Source organism: Pteropus medius, unplaced genomic scaffold, assembly GCF_902729225.1.
Source record: "Pteropus medius unplaced genomic scaffold, Ma_sr-lr_union100, whole genome shotgun sequence".
Lineage (NCBI taxonomy): Eukaryota > Metazoa > Chordata > Mammalia > Chiroptera > Pteropodidae > Pteropus > Pteropus medius.
Window position 1 is genome coordinate 1,418,183 of NW_024349796.1, and position 21,881 is coordinate 1,440,063.

The following is a 21,881-nucleotide window of genomic DNA, read 5'->3' on the forward strand; positions in this document are numbered from 1 at the left end:
AGAATTGTCCTCTTTAACATTGTGTAATGCCCCTCTTTATTCCTGATGATTTTCCTTGTCCTGAAATATTCTCTATTTGAAATTAAGATAGTTACTCCTGCTTTCTTTTGATTAGTGTTAGCATGTAAATCTTTATCTCTTTACTTTTAATCTATATATGTCTTTGTATTTAAAGTGGGTTTCTTGTAGACAACATCGAGTTGAATATTTTTTGAATCCATACTGACAGTCTCTGTCATTTAATTGCTCTATTTAGACTAATGACCTCTAAAGTGATTATCGATACAATTGAATTAATATCTACCATATTTCTTACTGTTTTCTGTTTGTTGACCTTTTTTTTCCTTTCTGTTTTTGTCTTCCACTCTTTTTCTACATTTTGTGGTTTTAAGTGAGCATTTTATATGATTCCATTTCTCTGCATTCTTAGCATATCAATTATACTTTTTTAAAACTTCTTTTAGTGATTTCTCCAGAGTTTGCTATTTATATTAACATCTAATGTCCACTTCAAATAACACTATACCACTTCACAGATAGTGCAAGTACCCTATAACAACTAAATATTCCTAATTCCACCCTCTCATCCTTTATGCTATGGTTGTCATTCATTTCAAATATTCATAAATAATAATAATTAAATCCATTGTTGCTGCTATTTTGAATAAACTATTATCTGTTCTTTTTTGTTTTATCTTCACTCATTTCTTCTCTTATGCTCTTCCTTTCTTTTTGTAAATCTGAGTTTCTGCCCATATCATTTTCTTTCTTAAGAACTTTTTAAGAAATTACCTTGCAAGACAGGTCTACTGGCAACAAATTCTGTTAATTTTTGTTTGAGAAAGTCTTTATTTCTCTTTCACATTTTTAAAATTTTATTTTATTGTTAGTTTCAAGTATACAGTACATTGGTTAGACATTTGTAATAATTTCTAAGGATACAGAATAGTAGGATTTTTTCTCAACATTTTAATTATTTCACTCCATTCTCTTCTTGTTTGCATTGTTTCTGAGGAGAAGTCAAATGCAATTCTTATCTTTGCTCCTCTATAAGTAGGGTGATTCCCTCCATCCCCGGCTTCTTTATATTTGATTTTCTACGGTTTAAATATGGTATGCCTCGGTGTAGTCTTTGTTGCTTTTTTAAATCTAGTCATTGTGACTACGATTTGGATTGTAAGGTGATTATCTCCACAATATTTAGAGCTTTGTTTAGTTGTCATATATTCATTTCTGTTTCATCCACCCTGATGTATAAAAGAACTTTGACTCTGAGTGTATAAGGCAACCTCATTATGAGTTATTAAGCCAGAAACAAAAAATAATTGCTACATATAAAAATTGATATATAAAATTTTTTCTTTCATTTCTGATTTCTCAAATTCTATTTTATTTACCCTTATAAATGCCTGCATCAAAATCACTTGGTAGTTTGGGTAGTATTTACTTAGACAACAGAATATCTAATTAAAAGATTCTAATATTTAAATTTTATATAGAAGGACACATTATCCTTTCCAGTATTGGTTCCTTCCTGGATCCACCTCATGATGAAAAGGTAAGAACTTTAGTTTTGGTTTAATTAGTGAATCACCACATATTTATTCAGCATTTCTCTGTGCTAGACACCACAAAAGATAGAAATACAAGACTCCCAACTCTTAAGTCATATATACTACTATTGAAACTTAAGCTATAAGACAAATAATAATGATCTACTGGTGAAAAGAGTGGATGAATGATTGAGTGAGCCAGCCAGTGGTCACTTTACATTTACTTCACGTTTTGACTTATTTGTGAGAATCTATGCAGAAACCCAGAGCTAAAAAGAATTCATACATTATCTAGTCCTCCACAGTCAGTTTCTATATTTTATACATCTTCATAGAAGAAAATTCCATAACCTTTCCTTGCAAGCTTAACCTCGTGCCCAATGCTCAACCATTATTATTTTCAAGAAACTCTTTCTCACATCTAGTCTCAATCTTCCATATAATTCAAACATGTTATTCTATTTTTAGTGTTAATGAAATATAAATGTCACCATCATCTCCTTATTTTATAACTATTTATCTATGTACTTCTTGTGTATATGTGGATGTATATATATACATATAAACAAATATATACATGTGGTATATATGTGTATAAAGGCTCAACACTAATTAAAGAATATAACAAGAAAGCATTATGTTAGCACAGCTTATTTACCTGTAAGTTAATACTTCAAATCCAAAAGCTAAATGTTAGCTCAAATAATAATGTTTTATTTTTGAATTATAGGTGTTAACTTATGGATATTTAAATTTAAATATTTTATAAATTTAAATATTTAAATATTTAAATATCCATATATAACATATGAATATTCCAATCTTGCAGTATTTTATTTTCATAAACAAAATGAAATAATGTTTGAAACAATAACCATTCTAAAATATTGCAAGGTCCTAAAGTACAGATATTCTATGAAGTAGGATAGTCAAAACTTGGCCCAGAAAGAAAAATCATACATATGGTTGCATACACATGCATACAGAAAAAAAAAAAACAAAAACCGAGCAGTGTTTTTCTAATTACAGACTGTAATCCACTCGGGGGTTATAAAATCAATCTAATGAGTGTCAAGCAGTATTTTCATAAAAATGGAAAAGAATGGAGTGAAATTAAATATGGTGGAATAAAATAAATAATATCAGTGTGTGTTATACACAGTAAGGTTAAGTATTCTTTTTGTTTCTTTTCATTTCAAAGAATCTATTATACTTTTTATAAAGTTCAGCTATTTAGCTTTAGTATTATTATATACATACACTTTACAGAGGGGAACTCAGAGTGGCTTGCCTAGGATCACAAAGACAGTTAATGATGAAGTCAGGGTCAGAACCAGGATTCTTGCCCTCTAATCAAGTGTACTTTTTATATATAACATGTACTGCTATCAAATGAAAAACAATAAGGTTCAGTTTATAAAGCACATTTCATTTATCAACAACTATAAATGTCCTATAATTAAGGCATGCTGCGAGCTGAACAAAAGCAATGATGTGCTTAAATCATGTGTAAAGAGAAGATTATCTAATTGTTTCCTCCTACTTGTGATGATTCTCAATATTCTACTATTAATTTTAACAGATAAAAATATGATTTTTGCAAATAGACTTTCTATAAACTGGCAACCAAGATCTTTCAAAATTCAAAGGAATATTTGAAACAAAGTTAAATAATTATATTGAATTACAATAATAGAATTTATTTTAAAGCATTTTTACCAACTTAAAAGAAGAGACTCTATTTTAATAACTTATTAAATTTTTCTTCATTCAACCTTTTCTATATTTGGAGAATATGATTTTCCAATTTGTATATAGCTGCTTATTTATAAATATACAACAGAATCTGGTTATAAGATGTCTCATTATTGCATAGACTAATATATATGATGCATTAAGCCAGATTCAGTTATAGATTACAATTATGATGAAATCTAATATGTCATTCCATAAGTCAGAGGTTAATTTGGTTCTCTTGCAACATTACTCTTAAAAAAGAAACTCTATAGAGTACAGATATTCTATGAAGTAGGATAGTCAAAACTTGGCCCAGAAAGAAAAATCATGCATATGATTGCATACAGAAAACAAACAAACAAAAAAACAAAAAAACGGAGCAGTGTTTTTCTAATTACAGATTGTAATCCACTAGGGGGTTATAAAATCAATCTAATGAGTGTCAAGCAGTATTTTCATAAAAATGGAAAAGAATGGAGTGAAATTAAATACGGTGGAATAGAATAAATAATATCAGTGTGTGTTATACACAGTAAGGTTAAGTATTCTTTTGTGAAAGATACTGAAACTCATTTCAGATGCATGTACAGGTATTGTGTGTCTTTACGGGGTCATGAAGTAAAATGTAGCTCTTACTATAGATATGGTCATATTAGGGAAATGCTTGTCTACCAAGGCAGAGATCGAGCCCTTGGAAGACCAGATTTTCTTGAACAGCTTAGAGACCATAAGAGGTAGGAGAATGCAGAAGATTTCATCCTGGGAATTGAATCAGAAGGCCAAAAAATTGAGGGGTAATTGTGCCTAACCTTTGTTAAAGTCTAGATAAACAGGAGCCTTAAAGGAGAACTGTAAGCTAACAAAATTCTAGCCACACAAATGCTCCTAGGCAAATGACCCAGGAAGAAGTAAGGTCTTAGTCTGTGTTCATCAGTGGTAAAGGGAACATACTCTAAGGGGATGTGACTGCAGAGCAAGATCTCAGTTGACAACCCTTGTTTATAAAATTTAGAAATAACTTCTGAGGCCTCTTTAGGGGCTCTAAACTTAAGAATAAGCCACATCCTGAAGGAGCATACTAATCAAGCCTCATTATGTCTTTGAAAGAGAATGAGTTGGGCCCATTTCTTTCATTAATTCTTTGTGCTATGTAGTTATCATATACCCCCACCCCCCAAAAAAGAATAAAATAGTGAGAGCTATATCTGAATAAAACTTGAAATTAGGAAAAGATTTCTTGCCAATCTCCCCTTTAGTGTCCACTCTGCTTCTTCCTGTTTCTAATTATATTCACTCTCGGTTCTCCCACAACCATTATCCTAAGGCTATTCTTTCACCTAGTCAGTTAGTAATCTCAACGAAATGAACTGCTACTCATCAAATAAATGATAAATTGCTAAAGACATAAGATACTTCCTCGCCCAAAGATATTAACGAATATCTAAAAATGGAATTTTTGGTAGCTTAACAAGTAAGAGAAGAGCTAATTGAGGTAAGGACTTCATCATCTTCCACAGATGTTCACACCAGTCACTCATAAGATGGGTCCTTTAATGATTAATGGTTTTGCTCAAGGTTGAATTTTGATCGGCACACACTTATTCTAACATATACGCATTATTTTTGCCATTTAGAAATTCAAGCAGCTGCTTGCCTGGCGTGCTCATTCTTTAGAAATTATTCAAGTAATCTATGTAGAAGAAAAACAAGTGGTGCTTACTGCCTCCATCGATGGCTCAGTAAGGTACTGACTTTCGTATCGCGAATTTGGGGTTTGAGTATGAGAGGAAAGACTGTTAAGCTGAAGTTTAAGTATACACACTAGATGCAATGTTGATTAGCTGACAAAAATAAATCAACAAGTAAAGGTGGCATAAAAAGGCTTTGAACAGTTGGCCACTGATTTGGAATTCTTTTCCATGCACAAGGAAACGAGAAGCCATTCTCATCTATGTTAGAAGGTATAATAAATACTTTCAACAAACGTGTTTTTTGTAGACTTATTTCAAAGAATTAAGCAAGATAGTTAGGTCAGAGCAAGAGGCCCACGCCCAGGGAAGACCGCAAAAAGAGACACAGGATCAGAAGTTATAAAAAGTTACAGAAAAGAAAAACTAATATTGAGAAAAGTTAAAGTGAGCTAATTATTTCAGTGACAATGTGATTGATTTTATAAAGCCTACTTGCTTTTTTTTTCTTCCATGGCTGCCTCAACTGATTTAGAGGGGTTAGCACAGTGTTGCAATTGGAGAAAAGAAAACCGAGATGATTTACATGAGTGTGGCCAATTACATTCTCTTAGAGAGCCTCCCTTCAGGATTAGCTTTTTTTTTTTTCTCATTGAGGTATAATTGACATATAACATTACATTAGTTTCAGGTCTATAACATAATCATTCGATATTTGTATATATTGTGAAATGACCACCACAAAAGTCTAGTTAACATTTATCACCACACGTAGTTACAAAAAAATTTTTTCTTGTGATGAGGACTTTGAAGATCTATTCTCTTAGCAACTTTTAAATATGCGATATAGTGTTATTAACTATAATCACCATGTTATACAAAGCCTACTCATTTTTAATGGCCTATATAATGCTAAGTATACATACACAAAATGCTAAAACCATATATATATGTATGTATATATATGTGTGTGTGTGTATATATATATTATATATATATGAAAAGAAATGTTATGACATTTATTGAGACAAATTGCTGCATATTAAAATGTCTTAAAATCATGGTAATAAATTGTCCTCTTATGGAACTAAAGCTAGGTAAGATCAAGAGAAGCAGAGAGGCTCCAAAGTATATTAGAGAGTTTGAGAATAATAAAGATGAAAAAGAAAAAATATTTTATGTTGCATAAAAGGCCCTGGACTGAAATGCAACAGACCATAGCTAGCTGTGTGAGTGTCAGACTGGTGGTGACTTAGCCAGGGACAGGCCATGCAGTAACCAGGAGGTGTGACTTAAGATCTGGATCTTCACCTTGTAAGAAATAGCCACCAAAGGCTTTTAAGTGAGTGACTAACATAATTTGAGCAACATTAAAAAAAATAAATTAGGAGAGAGTGACCTCATCATGCCAGAGTGAGACAACCCCTTCATATTGCCCTGTAAATCTACAGCTAATTGGACATCTAAAACCTTACATGGGTTCCTCTGCTTAATACATTAGGATGCCTGAGAGATCCACACATTGGTACATCAGAAGGTTAGGCATACTGAAATGTGTAGAAGAGGCAGGACAGGGGGAAGGACAGGGATGATGCCCACAGATGTAGTTTTCTGGCCACTGCGGCTGAGCTCCTAGACACAGCAAACATGGTAATAGCAGAGGAGTCAGCATGAGGGCCCCTCATCATGACCTACAGAGGGTAAGAGGGGCAGCAGCAGTGTCAGTGCCCCAGAATCTGGCTCCCACCCCTGATTTCGGTGGAGGCCAGTGGCATCAATGGGCACCAGTGGCCATAGGGAACCAGGTAGCACCATGGCAGTCTCACAAATCCGGATCCCCCCAACCTGCCACATCCCCACACCATAGTGGTGGTGCCTCAAAATCAAGTGACATGGACATGGCTGAGGCACCCACCTCAGTAAATGATGACCGTCATGATTCCCAACCACAACCCCCACCACAGCAATAACTCCCATGAGGACAGCAATGATTCCCCACCACGATAAACACCCACAGAAATGATTCCCACCAATAAACACCCACAGCAGTGATTCCCCACCACGATAAATACCCACAGCAATGATTCTCCACCACAACTCCACAGTAGCACAGATAAGAGAAAACAAAAACTTGCAGTAGAACAACATCAAATGGAAAACAAAGGAAAGACCTCTAAATATAAACCTGTTGAATTGTTAAAATCAAATGATTCCTAATTAAGAAAAGCATTTGCTACTTCAAATGTGCCAGCAGAGGTACAATCCATCAAGCATCACAAACAACCAAGATAACATGGTAACACAGAAAGAAAATGATAATTCTCCAGAAACCAAACTCAAAGTTATAGACATATGTTATCCAAATGATAGAGAGTTAAAAATAGCAGTCAAGAAGAAACTCCACAAGATACAAGAAAATGAATACAGGCAGTTCAATGAGCTCAGGAATCAAATTAATGAACAAAAAGCATTTTACCAAAGACATTGAAACTTAAAAAAAATATCCTGTAGCTGAAGAACTCAATAAATGAGATGAATAATGCATTAGAAAGCACTGGAAATAAAGCAGATCACATGGACGAGAGAATTACTGAGCTAGAAGGGTAGAAATCTAGAAATAATTCAGGTGGGAGAGGAGTGAGAACTAAGATTGTAGAGAAATGAAAGAACTCTACAAAAACAATCTAACTCCATTAGAAAGAGCAACATGAGGATAATGGATACCCCAGAAGAAGAAGAGAGAGTGGGAACAGAGAGCCTATTTAAAAAATGATTAGAAACCCATATCTAGGGAATGAACTGGACATTCAAGTACTAGAAGATAATGGAACACCTAATTACCTCAAAGAAAGAAGACTTTTCAAAGACATATTATATTAAAATTGCCAAAAGTTAATGATAAAGAAAGAATTCTCAAGGCTGTCAAGGTGAGGGGGGATAATAGCTACAAAGGAAATCTCATGAGGTTATCACGAGATTTCTCAGCAGAAACTTCTCAGGCCAGGAGAAAATAAAACGATACATTTGAAAGAAAAAACCCACTAGTCAATAATAACATATCCAGCAAAGGTATCCTTCAGATAAGAAAGAGAAATAAAGACTTTCCCAAACAAAACGAAGCTGAGGGAATGTAATCACAAGACCTGCATTATTCCAGACAAAATAGACTTTTAAGCAAAGTCTATAACAAGAAACAAAGAAGGACCCAGGAATTCCACTTATTGGTACTTATCCAAAGAAACTCAAAACACTAATTTAAAAAGACATATGCATTCTTCATATGTTTATTATAGCATTATTTACAATAGCCAAGATATGGAAGCAATCTAAGAATTTATCAATAGGTGGATATATAAAAAGATAGGTACATATATACAATGAAATATTACTCAGACATAAAAAAGAATAAAATCTTGTCATCTCCAACATGGATGGACCTAGAGAATATTATGCTAAGTGATAGAAATCAGAGAAAAACAAATACCATATGACTTCACTTATATGTGGAATCGAAAAAACGAAAGAAACAAACAAACAAAACAGAAACAAACTCATAGATACTGAGAATATTTTGATGGTTGTCAGATGGGAAGGGGGTTGAAGGGTAGAGTGAAAAAGGGGAAGGGATTATGAAGTACAAATTGGTAGTTAAGAAGTAGTCATGGGGATGTAAAGTACAGCACAGGGAATATAGTCAACAAGATTGTAATAACTGCATGGTATAGATCGGTACTGGATTTATTGGGATGATCACTTCATAAGTTATATGAATATCTAACCACTATGTTGTGCACTTGAAACTAATATAATATTGTATATCAAGTGTAATTGAAAAATAAAAAGTATTTTAAAAAAAGAATGACTTCTGGCATATACCATCAGGTGAATATTGGTGCCATTCATTAAGAGAGGAGTCACTAAAAGAGAAAAATGTTTAGAAAATGGATGAATGAAGAAGAACTTTTAGAAATGTTCAGTTCAAAGTGAATCTGTGGGGTTAAGGTCCTATTTGGAGCAAAGAGAGCTGCTTCTTTTGTCAAAAAGGGGATCTGCTATTTTATCAGTAGGAAAAATTAAGAATATGACATTTTATTACTATAGGTGCTCTTCACAACTCTGTCACTTGGGTCTCTGCTGCAACTTATTTTCAGCTACCTGTCCTCAGAAGTGTTAACTAGGGATTGTAGTACACACACACACACACACACACACACACCCCACATTTGCGTGCACACCTCTGTTGTTATAAGCAGTCCCTGCTCAAACCAGTAACCCTTGACATGAGGAAATTGCTTTTATGATTCCTTCAAGTGAAGATCTTCCTAGAAACTCAGTTCAAACAGCCTAGCTCTATTCATAGCTATCTCAGAATACACTTCTCTTTATAACTAAGCCACATTCTTTTGCTAATACTAGCTGCCACTTTCTAAAGGAAGAGGCGATTTTAACACTCTAAATTTGTCAAAAATTATGATTTTATAATATGAAAAAAATAATGGCTTAGCTCTGGGACAGAGGATAGAAGGGGCTAAGAATTTATATCTGAGGCCCAGGAAGTTCATATCAGGCTAAGAGGTAGGATCGGTGATCTGGGAGAATTCTACGTGGAACAGGAAATGCCACAAAAAAAGGAGACTAAAGTTACTTCAGTCCTTGCCTACAATAGAATGAACTTAGAGTTGTCCTGAAGTTAGTCCTTCACCCCTCTAACTTCTGTGTGGAAAAGATTGGTCCATTTCGCTTCGGGTCTGGCAAGGCCATGACGTTTATGGCCTTGGGGAACTTTGGGGAATGCAAATATATAAAGGATGTATGATGCTCATGTTACATTCTCAGAACACTGTCAGATGTGAGGAGTCCCGATGTGATACCTCTGCTCTGCCTTCTCTTCAGTGCCCACTGCTTGGATCTGAGATACCACTTGAATTTTGTGCAGTCTGCTTTGAGTTCATTTAGCTTATCCTCCCTCTGGGTCATTGCAGCAGGCATATGATGATTATTTCCACCATTTGCTACTCTGAGGTTGAAATTAAGACATAAAAGGAGGATCTTCTAAATACTATTTTATCTTTCCATATGACATAAGGCAAACACTCCTGCTAATAACAATTCTGTATTACTTTAAACCACTTGGGCTATTTAGAGGATCCCCCTGGAGTGAATTGATGGTAAAATAATGCATATAGATGAAGAGCCACTTCTTTTACCATCCTATTTCAGAACTCAGTTTTAAAAATTAGTATGTTATTTCCACAATAGTAGGAATTGTAGATGGAGATTGAGGATTTTGATAACAGTAAAAGCATCAGTAAGTATCTCCTACCACAAGTTCTACTGTTGCTGATACAATAAGTAGACAGCTGAGATATAGCCCATTCTAAGACCTGATTCAGCTAATATACTGTCAGTCAACATGTACTCTGATTAACTTAATTAAATTAACTAAATGAGCTATGTTATTTGGGGGAAAAAAAAATCTGTTCTTTATTTTCTGGCTTAATGAAAGGATATCATAAGTACAGATTCAAATTGACATTTCCCAAAATTGTTGTACATTAGAATTCTAACGGATAAAATGTTTATGTTATGATTAGCTCCATACATTTAATGGGAAGAGTCCCAGACTCAAGTTTATTATCCCTGATGGACCAGTGAAAAGCTAATCATTAACAAAAGAACTTCCACTGAATTCCTGTTACTTTATTCTCCCTACCTTTACCTTTCCTCAGGCTCTGGCATGCCCAAAATGGCCATTACTGTGGATATTTTGGACAGCAAAGATTCTTTGAAATATCACAGACAAGTGATTTCATTTTGCCTTGTGATGTTAATGAATATCCCATAGAAATAAAAGAAGAAAGCAAGTTCACAGAGAAGAAACAAAAATATGAATATCCTCTGGTATTTGACCGGCAAAGGTAAGATCATTGGGTGTTTGCTTTAGATGGCAGACAAGAATTAAACTATTATGATACTGTAACACTGTGCAGGACATGTAGAATTCAAAAGTGGAAAGCCTGAAACTCTTCAACAATTTTTCAATCCAGTGGAAGAGCGCATAAAAATCTATAATTCAGGATAATAGTACAGCTAAGAACACCAATTCTTAAGATAGTCAAAGAAGGACAAACAGGATTTATTCAAACAAAGAAGACCAAAGAGGAAATTGCCTAATCAAAGGCACAAAATAATGAAAGGCTATTACAGTCTTTCAAAGCTTGGAGTCCAGGGAGCAAGTAGGGAAGATGTGGTAGATAAAGCAAGAATGTTTTCACATTATAAGTAAAGAATTATGTCTTGTCTGTAGAAAAATGGGCCTTCTTCTGTAGAAGTACTCCATCTTAGGACATACTGCTTATTTTTTTTAATGTCTTTAATGCTTAGTTCTGACTTTTTAACTATATACTTAAGTAAGTTTTAACTACAGTAGAAGCTATCCTGAGTCACACAAATATCAAGCATTGGTTTTTTTACCCAAAGTTTCCTCATCCCTACTGTACAGGTTTTTCCAATGGTTATTAATGAATTTAACTACATGGAATATTCAAGTTTAATAGAAATCTCTTTGGCTTCCCTGGAGGGATATCTGGGAAGCCAAACAGAGTAAGACTTAAGTGCAGAGGTAGCATCATTAGGGCTGATGCTTTGGGAACCAGAGAACTTGGGGACCCAGAGAATAAAGAATGTAATGGATACTTGTTTGGTAGGAAGAGAATTCAAGATATGTGTATGTACTAACAGTTTTTCCTGCATCTTCATACACAGATGGAGGAAAATGAGCTCAATGTCTTTGCTTTTCAAACGTGTATCTCCCAAGGCCTTCGAAGTGGAACATGATTTTAAATTTTTCGAGTCTCTTTCTTCCCCAAAGGTAGCTTTAAAAAACAGTTTGCTTTTGTTTTTTTGAATTTAGATATGTACATTTTATTAGTTTTCTATTGCTGCCATTATAAATTACTACAAACTTAACGGCTTAAACAATACAAATTAATTATTTTACTGTTCTTTAAGTCAACAGTCTCACTGGGCTAAAATTAAGATATTGCCAGAGCTGTGTTTCTTTTCTGGAGGCTCTACAGGAGAATCTCATATTCTTTAGTTTGTGGCCCCCTTCCTTCGTCTTCAAAGCCAGAAATGTTGCATCTCCCCAACCAGTTGTTTGTGGTCACATGACTTTGACACAACAGGAAGGGGTCTCTGCTTTTAAGGATTCTCATGATTAGATTGGATGCACCTGGATACTCCATCTCAAAGTTCTTAACCTTAATTACATCTGCAAAGTCTCTTTTGCCAAGTGAAGCAATATATTCACAAGTTAAGGGTGGAGGGATAGAGTGTGGACATCTTTGGTTGTCATTATTTTACTCATCACAAACCGACATACTTTTCTTCAGTGCAGAATTAGGAGAGAGAAGCATATTGTTATTCATTCTATTTCTAACATTTCTAAAGAATGAATATAGCATGAGTCTTTAGGCTAAGTTCTGGCATCAATCAGCTAAAATTGATTTACTCAAGATCTTTCACAAAATAAACCAAATTTACCTTTCGAAATTTACCTCCCATTACTAACTTACAGTTGCTCATCCTCTACAAATAGCTGTGGTTTCCCTGAGCATTCCTCTCAGTCTTCTGGCCCTAGAGTTCACCTGGGCAGGCCATCCTTGCCATATCCATGACCTATATCTGTCAAAGTCCATGTTACTTTTCTAACTGCCTTTATAACTGACAGAAGATTAGTATCTAGAATAGAAAAAGAACTAAAAATCAATAAATATAAAAGACAATCCAATTTTAAGACAGGTCAAATACTTGATAGACACTTCACAAAAGAAAAAAAAAAGTCTAATAAACACATGAAAAGATGCTCAACCTCATTAGTAAACATGGAAATTCACATCAGTAATATAATGAGATACAATTTTATACTCACCAGGTTGGCAAATATCAAATAGTCTGACAATATCAAGGCTCAGTATGCATTTGGCACAATCAGAACACTGATCTCCTGGTGAAAGTTGTGTAAGTTGGTAGAACCACTTTGGAAAACAATGTGGCATTATCCAGTAAAGTTGAAAATTTACTAAATATCAACCCTGGGGAACATCTTGAACATGTGCTTAGGAGGCAGGTACAAGAATGCTCGGAACAATATTGTTTGTAATAGCAAAATCCTGAAAGCAGCCTAAATGTTCATCAACAGTAAAATTGGTAAATCAATTATAGCATATTTATAAATTATAACACTATGGAACAGTGAAAATAAATGAGTTAAAATAACACTCACGTACATGAATGAATGTTCTAAGCGTATTGTCCTACTGAATGAGGAAAGTTTTACATAAGAAAATATACATAATGATTTCATTTATATAAAAGACAAGAAGAAGTAAAACTAAATAAAATGTTATTTTGCTTTTATAGTGCATATAAAGCAAAACTATATAAATAAAAGCAAGAGAAATAAAAGCACAAAAGTCAGGATAGTCATTACATCTGAGGGCTGGTGAGGACTGAGGCCAGAGGATGGTACACTAAGAATCTCGAAGTGGAGGATATTACTCCAATGTAAAACAGCACAGCAAGTCCATGAAAACGTATCATGTCATCATTCTTTTACAGTGTCACCTTCATATTTAATAAATATTTAACACTTTCTAAATGAAGCAATTTTCAAGAAGAAGCGTGACAAGCAGAACAGGCATGAGATATGGAATATAACAGAATTAGGTTTAATCTTAGATAAATTATTTATTTATTTTTTAGGCGAGACAACCCTTGGTTGACCTCACAGATTGCAAGGACCTTGTCATCTTACAATTCCTTATTTTTTATTTTTTATGCCTACAGCACCTGGTCTTCCTAGGTGGTCTCCCATCCAAGTACTAACCAGGCCTGACCCTGCTTAGCTTCCAAGATCAGACGGGATAGAGCTTGTTCAGGGTGGTATGGCTATAGACTTAGATAAATTATTTTATCTCTTTCCTCATGTGAAAAGCCCCTGAAGAGTTGTTGTGAAAAGTGAGAAAACGTACACCAGGTGCATTGTAGACACTCAGTAAATGTTAATTCCACTTTCCCCGAAGACCCCAATCTCTTCCTGCTATGTGTCTCAAATATGTTCATGTACCATGATCTACACTGAATCAAAACTATTTATATACTGACCTTCGCATCCCACCACTAAATCATAAGCTCTTCATGGGCAATGATACATGCATAGCTATGTAACAGATACTCAATTTTGTTGAATAGGATTGAAATAGCACAATCCGAAAATGAAGATTAGTATTCACTTTTAATATTCTCTTCTAATTTTAAGATAAATAATTTTTTAAAAATAAGTTGTTAACTGAAACAAATAAATTTGGAGAAATCTCTAGAAAGGTTTTAAAGCTCTTGAGACAATTAAATACCCCAAATATTACAAGGCAGGGCCTCTCCGTATCACACCTTAAATACCTTTCACTTAGGAATCTCTGATTTTATCAGCAATCTTGTTTTGCCCATTCCTTTTTATTCTCAATTATGTAATATTTATCTATTCACTTTTTTATGCTAATTGATTTTTGACATGTTATCAATAACAATACAATGGTAATAATTATTATATTTGAGTAGCAGCCTTACCATGTACATTATCTCATTTGATCCTTATAATAGTCAACAGGGCAAAAATTTGCCTAAGGTCATGCAGCTAATAAGTGACAGAGCCAGAATTTGAACCTAAGAATTTTATTACTTATGGAATGTGTTCTTTTCATTAAACATTCACTCTTCTGTTTTACAGCTTCGAAGACATGCCTTGGAAGGTTTCATGACTGAAAACAAAGAAGCGGGGATTATTTTTGGTTCTCTGCCTATATATAAGGTGTGTTGAACATTTCTAGACTAGAATGATTAAAGAACAATAAGGAATCTGACATCTCCTTCCTGACCCTGGACTCTCAAGCAAGGTTGGAGGAAATCACATAACTAAGCTGACTGATGCTTCCATAAACATGCAGAGAAGTCTTTAGTTCTGTGTATCAATGGCCTTGATCACTTATCTCTGGCCTTCCGCATTGAACAGTACTATAGGAAACTATTTCAAAATTTATCAGCTACATGATAAAATTCAAATGCTTTTAGCCTGGCATACAAAACATTCATGATCTGGCCTCTGTATAACCTCATTTATACCACATTATACACTATACTCCAGCAATGCCAAATCGCTTGCTATTCCTTAAGCATCACACTATTCCTCCCTCTTCTGTGGCTTTGCCTGTGTTGCCCCTCTGCTTAGAATTCATCTACCCCTTGTTTTCCTCTAAATCCTTACTCATCTTTCAAATCTCCATTCCAGATAATCTCTGTTAATTTAAAGAACTCCATAACTAGCCAAGAATAACAAACTGTAGATGAAATATTTCAAGTTCATCTTAACCTATTTCTTAAAATGTTACTTTTCCTTCCCAAGAACATGTTCATTGTAATAAGTATCAAACACTTAGGCTACAGATGATGCTGTGGGTGAAGTATTAAGAATCAATAGTGGAAAGGGGAGTGTGTTTTAAAGCAATTGGAACATCTCACTCCCTATCATCCACCTCTGAATTCACATTATAGAAGTAATCATTTTAGTTTGTCTTACTAACTCTTTATTAATGGCTTCTAGGTACCAAGCCCCACTAGTCTAAGATTCCTTCCACTCATTGGTTCAGATGTACAAAGGGAGTCTTCAGATGGCATTCCAGGAAAGAAGAAGGGAGGTCATGTTCAACATGAAAAAGTAAGTTGGTACTTAGAATTCATGATATATGCCATTTCTGTTTGGATTGTTAGTTATTGTGTTCCCAGAAATATTCTGGGCTTAAAATTATCTTGGTTCATACTCTTTTTATAAATATTCCAGGATGCATGTGTTTTAGCTTAGTGAGCTGGAAATCATGAATTTGTTAGACAGAGAAGAAAATCAAACAGGGCCTCTGAGCCTGACAAATAAACTTTACTAGAGTTAAGACTTAGGTTTATCAACTAGTTTTAAAGCTCAGGCAATATAATATAACATACCCGAGAGCTGTATAACCATCCTTGCTTTTTAATCTTATTGTACTTACAGAATGAGGCCATGACATCAAGTAGTTTCTGGCTTACCAGCCAAGTCAAGGAGAATTTTTCCCATGTATTAATAGAAATAACTAACATACAATTCCTTACAGTTTACATAGTGTTTTTATAAATGATTCCTTTAATTTTCACAATAATTACAAAGAAAATGTTATGCCTATCTTAGAACTGGGAAAAATGGAGCCTAAAGGGAGTTCAAGTGACTTGCCAAAGATGACATAAAAATTAAGTGATAAACTGAGATGTGCTCTGACTCCAAATTTCATGCTTATTCTATTAAATCATATAACCTAAAAAACTCAAACCCTATCACTCTTCTACTAGTTCTAGGACATTTATATGGGCCTAACTTAACCTCTGGCCATTCATCTAGTCATTAAAATAGATCAAACATAAAGACGAAGATCTAACATATGGTAATTTTTATAAGCAATGCAATGAAGTCAGACTAAAAACAGAAAGGAGATGGTTCTCACTGTCTGCACCTAACTGAATAACAGATAACAAATAAAACAACAATAACAACAATAAAAAGCTGCTTTATTTAATATAGAAAACTTGACCATAATTTTGTTAGCTTGTGTACTTAATGAAAACATGAATGATTCTTGTTCATCAATTCTGCCAATTATTTGAGTAAGAATTATTGGCAATAGAAGAGTATTTATAAAAATAATATCATTTGCTTTTAATTTTTTGAGCAATAGATAAAACAGTGGTATAAATAATCCAAAACTAACAAGTAATTAAGAGTATTTGTTTTGAGTTTTATAATTCATATATTTTATGCCCCATATTTGCATTATTTGTTTTGCTTTATTTGATATTAAATATAACTTGCATTTTCTAAGTACTGTTTAAAGAAACAGACCCAAAATGGAATCACTTACTCTAAGGCCTGCCAAAATTTTATACTTAACCTAACTGCTATTTCAATCTCTCCCAGAAGTGGACTTTTAAATCAATTAGTCTGAGATTTCCTGATCAGCACTAGTGAGGTCATTTTCCTGATAAGAGCCCTGGCTTTCCCCTAAGGGGAGGCAACTTTGAAAAAATTCACTCTTTTAACCTCTTTGCCCCACCCTCCTTCTGCCTATAGAAACCTTCCATTTTGTATAGCTACTCAGAGCACCTTTCTATTTACTAGATGGGATGCTGCTCGATTTGGAAATCATTTAATAAAGCCAGCTAGGTCTTCAAATTTACTTGAATTTTGTTGTTTAACACTATAAACTAAGAGACAGAAAGAAGGTGGCCAAATATGTCTTAAATGCCAGGGAGAAGACAAAAATGAAATCATAAATTAGTCATGGTTAATCTACATAATAATCTCCACTCAGTCAGAAATTGATTCTATTATGATTAATTTTATCAGAGATCATAAAATGGAATAATTATTTGTTCTAACACCAAGGAATTTTTAATACATCTGTTGTTTTAGTAGATGTTTTCTTTTTTCTTAATGGCTTCCGTAGGTCATTAACCACACAAGAAGTCAAAGGGAATCGATGTCTCTATTTACTTACAGAAAAGGTGCTACAAAGCTATGATTAAAAATTCTCTTTCTAGTTTAATGAAGAAAAAAGTGTGGCCAGGGGGTTAAAACTAGTTTTCAAAATAAAATTAGGTCCTTTTCAGAAACTGGTAGACTTAGCAAGATGACAATAAAATCTGGAAACTGGTAGAGATTTAAGCAAGATTGTCTGCAATTTTAAGAACCCAAACAGCTAAGTTGGAAAATAGTGGATGAAATTAAATCAATATGTACACATCGAATGCCTGTTTTCATAAAAAGCACTCCCAAGAAGCTGGGTATAAAATTACCTCAGAAAGTCTAGTATTCAAATTTCAGTTTTGTGAAATAAACATTTTAGAATTCCTTGAATGTTACTATGTCTTGCACTCTGCTGGGCACCAAGAAGCTACTTCTAGGTCAAGAAGCTCATAGTAGTGAGGGGAGAAACTCCTCTGAGCAGAGTCCAAGAACAGGTGTCTTAATCTCTTTGATTTATTCTTTTTAAATAATAAGAACACTGATTTTGAGTATTGATGTCTTTAAATGGTTTTCGTGCAAATGATTTGTAAATCTCTTTAGAATGAAACAAGTTACAAAACAGTATAGGAAAACATAAATCAGGGCATAAGTTTATAGTTCGTTTTCAGTTTAAATGTGGGAAGAGAGGGTGAGAATGTAAACTTTGTGGCATCTAATCCATTTTCAAAATTGTAGAAACAATCAATAATAGAAAGATGATTAAGTTGTCAATATAAGAACAGCCAAACCTGAACAGAATTTTTATTTGAGCCAAACTGATGACATTGCCAAAAAGCAAGGTCTCAAATGCCTCAGAGAATGACAGTTTTGATATATATATTTATATACACATACACATTTTAAAATAAAAAGAGATTGTAAGGATGAATACAGAAAGGTAGGAGAAAGCAAGGTACAGGGTAGTTAACAAGCTTTTGCTCCCTGGAGGGTGGTTTTACCTTCTAGGCATCTGCGGATAGGATTACTTTTGGCATTTCAAAGGTGTGTTTATCCACCTGCAGGAGAACAATGATCAGGGCTTGCTTTAAAAATTTTTGCTAAGGAAATTATAGTCCTCGGGCATGACTACCCACTATGACCTGCCCAGGTAGGAATTTATGATCAGATCACCCTGGGAGGTTACTTTCTGTTGCTGAACTTCTACGTACCCACTTTATCATCCAAAAGTAAAAGAAGGTATGTATGACAGCATACTCTATGGTTTTTCCAAAGAATATTTAAATAACAGAAATTCTCACAATTTTCTCTTACATGAAAAGAGTGCTTAAACTGTGAAAAGCTGACATAAGTGGAGCCATTTTAAAATAGAGCGAAGGCATCCATTCCAGAGGAACTTTCTTGAACGTCTTAGTCCTTGGACCTTTGGAATGTTTGAACCGAGCAAAAATACTTTTGAACTGGGCCAAACCAACACTGTATTTTAAACGACTTTTTAAAGCTGACAGAAATCCTGACTACAGGACTAAAAATTGAAGAGTTCTTTAGAATTAGCACTATCGGGCATAGCTAAAGAATAATGCAGTTTATTAACACAATAGAAATTCTTTCCTTCTGTTCATGTCATTGTTCCCCTTCCCTTCCTCATAACTTCCCTTGGCCTTCGCCTCCTAATCGGAACACTGTTTGGGTTTCTGCCTGAATCAGTGCTTCCAGAATAGCTATTCTTTTTGACCTCAGATAAGTGCTTGTTGCCTCTCACTCTGGTCTTTTACTTTTAGGTTAACAAAATTATAACTGAGGGATATTGCTAATGATAGTGGCTAACATTTGTTTTTCAGTTAGTGTACAATTCTGAACTTTGACATGCAGTCTTTCACTTAATCTTCAAGGTAGTCATGATTATCATCCCCATTTTACTATTGAGAAAACTGACACATAGAGGATAAGTAATTTATCTAAGATCCTAAAATTAGATAGAAGAGCTAATGTTTAAACCTAGCAGTTTGATTTCAGAGCCTGCACATTTAGATACAATACAATGTAATTCAGAGATAGGTAAGCTGCTGGGCCTCTCCTGGTCAGAATGACCATATGGGAGTTTACAAGTAATGAACAAATAATGGGGGGACCCCTCCCTTCCCTTCAGTCTCCATCTCCTCACCCTGGTTAATTTTTCTTCATGGTTCCTGTCACTACCGAAGATTACATTATATAAGAATTCATTTATTTTTTTACTGATTCTATCTCACTAGAAAACAAGATCCGTGAAGGTGGGAATTTTGACTAATTCTCTGTTGGAACTCCAGTGTGTAGAGCACACTGACACATAAGTGATGCTCAAAGAACATTAGTTGAATGAAAGAATGAATGAGTTAGAAGGAAGAGAAGTAAGAGAAGGGAAAAAATGAATACAAAATTAAGGAAAGCTCAGTGCAGCTTAAGAAGTTGCCTTGGCTCTTCTTCGGCAGATTGAGCTAGGGAACTAAGTCTCCCACCTTGTCTTAGAGAGAAAGAGGAGCAGTCATGTGACCTATGAGTGTCCAAGTCTAAGGGATTTTTAGGTGGTTGAACTTTGACCTTCGGGTTCATTCTGTATTCTTCTTTACTTTATAACTCTCTACATCTCCTCTTCCCTTTTTTTTTCTCTCTCTTCTTCCTTATAATAGACCATAAGATCAAATTGATGCATGCTGTAAATATTGGCTGAATATTATTGACAAACCAGACACTGCTTGAACTGAATTTAAACCAAATGAGTTTAACATTTTATATGTCTTCCAAAAATATCCAATTCAAAATAACTTATTTCTCATTTGTGCAATTTTCACTTATTTCATCATCAATGGACTCTGATGATATTAATATACAATATCTCTATGCCTTACAACAACCTAGCAAGCTTTTCTTTTGTTTTGTTTTGTTTTGTTTTGTTTTGTTTTGTTTTGTTTTGTTTTGTTTTGAGCAATCTTTTACAGATTGGGCAGTCGGGTCCCAGAATGAATAAGCACCCAGTCAAGTAGTTCCAAAGCTCCTGCTCTTCTACTCACACCCTTCTGGAACCCCATCTCCTGTTTTTAACATATTTTAACCCTAGAGGCACACAAGATAGTTAAGTAAATAACTATATTTCTAAGAGGATTAAAATCTCTGCAAAAATTAGTGGTGCACCTTAACTCTAGAAAATCGTGTTTGTCATGAAATGCCTGTTATTAACTGACATGTCCTTTATTTCACAGACACAACGGAGGAGAAGTCTGAGAAAACATTTAGTCCCACAGATAAATCTGGCTTCTTCCTTCTTCCCAGCCATTGCCAAGTAAGAGAAAATTCAGAAGTGGCTGCTGTGGCCTGAGCTGCACGTGAAATGGCAAGGTCTAAATGATACTCCAGTCTTTATTTCAGGATGAAAGTGAGGGTCCACCAGACACTGTCATCCATCTCTGTATCCTCAGGCCATACTATCAATGGTGAAGATTGTTCAGAGAGCTCAGGTGGCCTCAGCTCTGAAACCAAGCAAGCAGCAAGCAGCCAGGTGGCCAACTTCTTTCATACATTGAAATCCACTTTAGGAATAGGCAATGTCTTGTTTACTGTCAGCAAAATGACAAAAGAAGCAAAATTAATAACATAAATAGATCTAAAATAATATGGTCATAAATAGCTTTCCACCTCCCTCCATTGCTCACCTTAATTCGTAATCAGAATTATTATCCAAATGCATGCAGTAAAAGGCAAATTCCTTGTGTGTCATGCTATGTAGTATAAAGATAATTATTATTAAAAAGAAAAATGTTCCTGTTAAGCTTCTAGCTATTTGTCTTCTTTATTTAGGGAAATTTCATATGGAAGAAAATGTTCAGAGTTTCTTAGATTGTCAGAAGTTATTTACATTTAGTCCAGAAATAACTCCAGATAAATAGAATTTGAATGATTATCTGAACTTTCTTGTGTTTATTATTTATTCTTTTATTAACCGATTTTGATATTTTGACCAAATGATTAATTTCACTCATGGGAACTCATGTAAAAAATGAAAGCATCTAAATTTGCACAATAATAAATGAGATTTTTATTAAGTAAAAGGCATGAGGAAAGTATCAGAATCAAAGCCTGCTGATTGGTTGATATAGGCCTCTTTGAGAAATGATTCAGAGCTCTGAGTAATAAAAGCATCACACATCAAGGGTTAGTCTGCTTTCCCCCCAAAGCACCAGGCCACTTGGTGAGAAAATACTATGGCCCCTTAGCATTTAATTCTTCCTTTCCATTCTGGAAAGGGTTCTATAATTCTTAAAA

At 34.4% G+C, this 21,881-nt stretch overlaps 1 protein-coding gene and 1 pseudogene across 1 annotated transcript in view; one reads left to right on the forward strand and one right to left on the reverse strand.

Annotated features, from left to right (window-relative positions):
- Positions 1-21,387, forward strand: part of WDR64 (WD repeat domain 64) — a 113,553-nt gene extending 92,166 nt beyond the window's left edge. The window contains exons 23-29 of the mRNA XM_039883209.1: positions 1,500-1,558; positions 4,925-5,034; positions 10,708-10,896; positions 11,744-11,849; positions 14,769-14,849; positions 15,639-15,752; positions 20,822-21,387. Of these exons, the coding sequence (XP_039739143.1) occupies positions 1,500-1,558; positions 4,925-5,034; positions 10,708-10,896; positions 11,744-11,849; positions 14,769-14,849; positions 15,639-15,752; positions 20,822-20,905 (743 nt within the window). The 3' untranslated portion in view covers positions 20,906-21,387. The remainder of the gene's footprint in view (positions 1-1,499; positions 1,559-4,924; positions 5,035-10,707; positions 10,897-11,743; positions 11,850-14,768; positions 14,850-15,638; positions 15,753-20,821) is intronic.
- Positions 13,820-13,938, reverse strand: LOC120619414 (uncharacterized; annotated as a pseudogene).
- Positions 21,388-21,881: the final 494 nt, after the last annotated feature.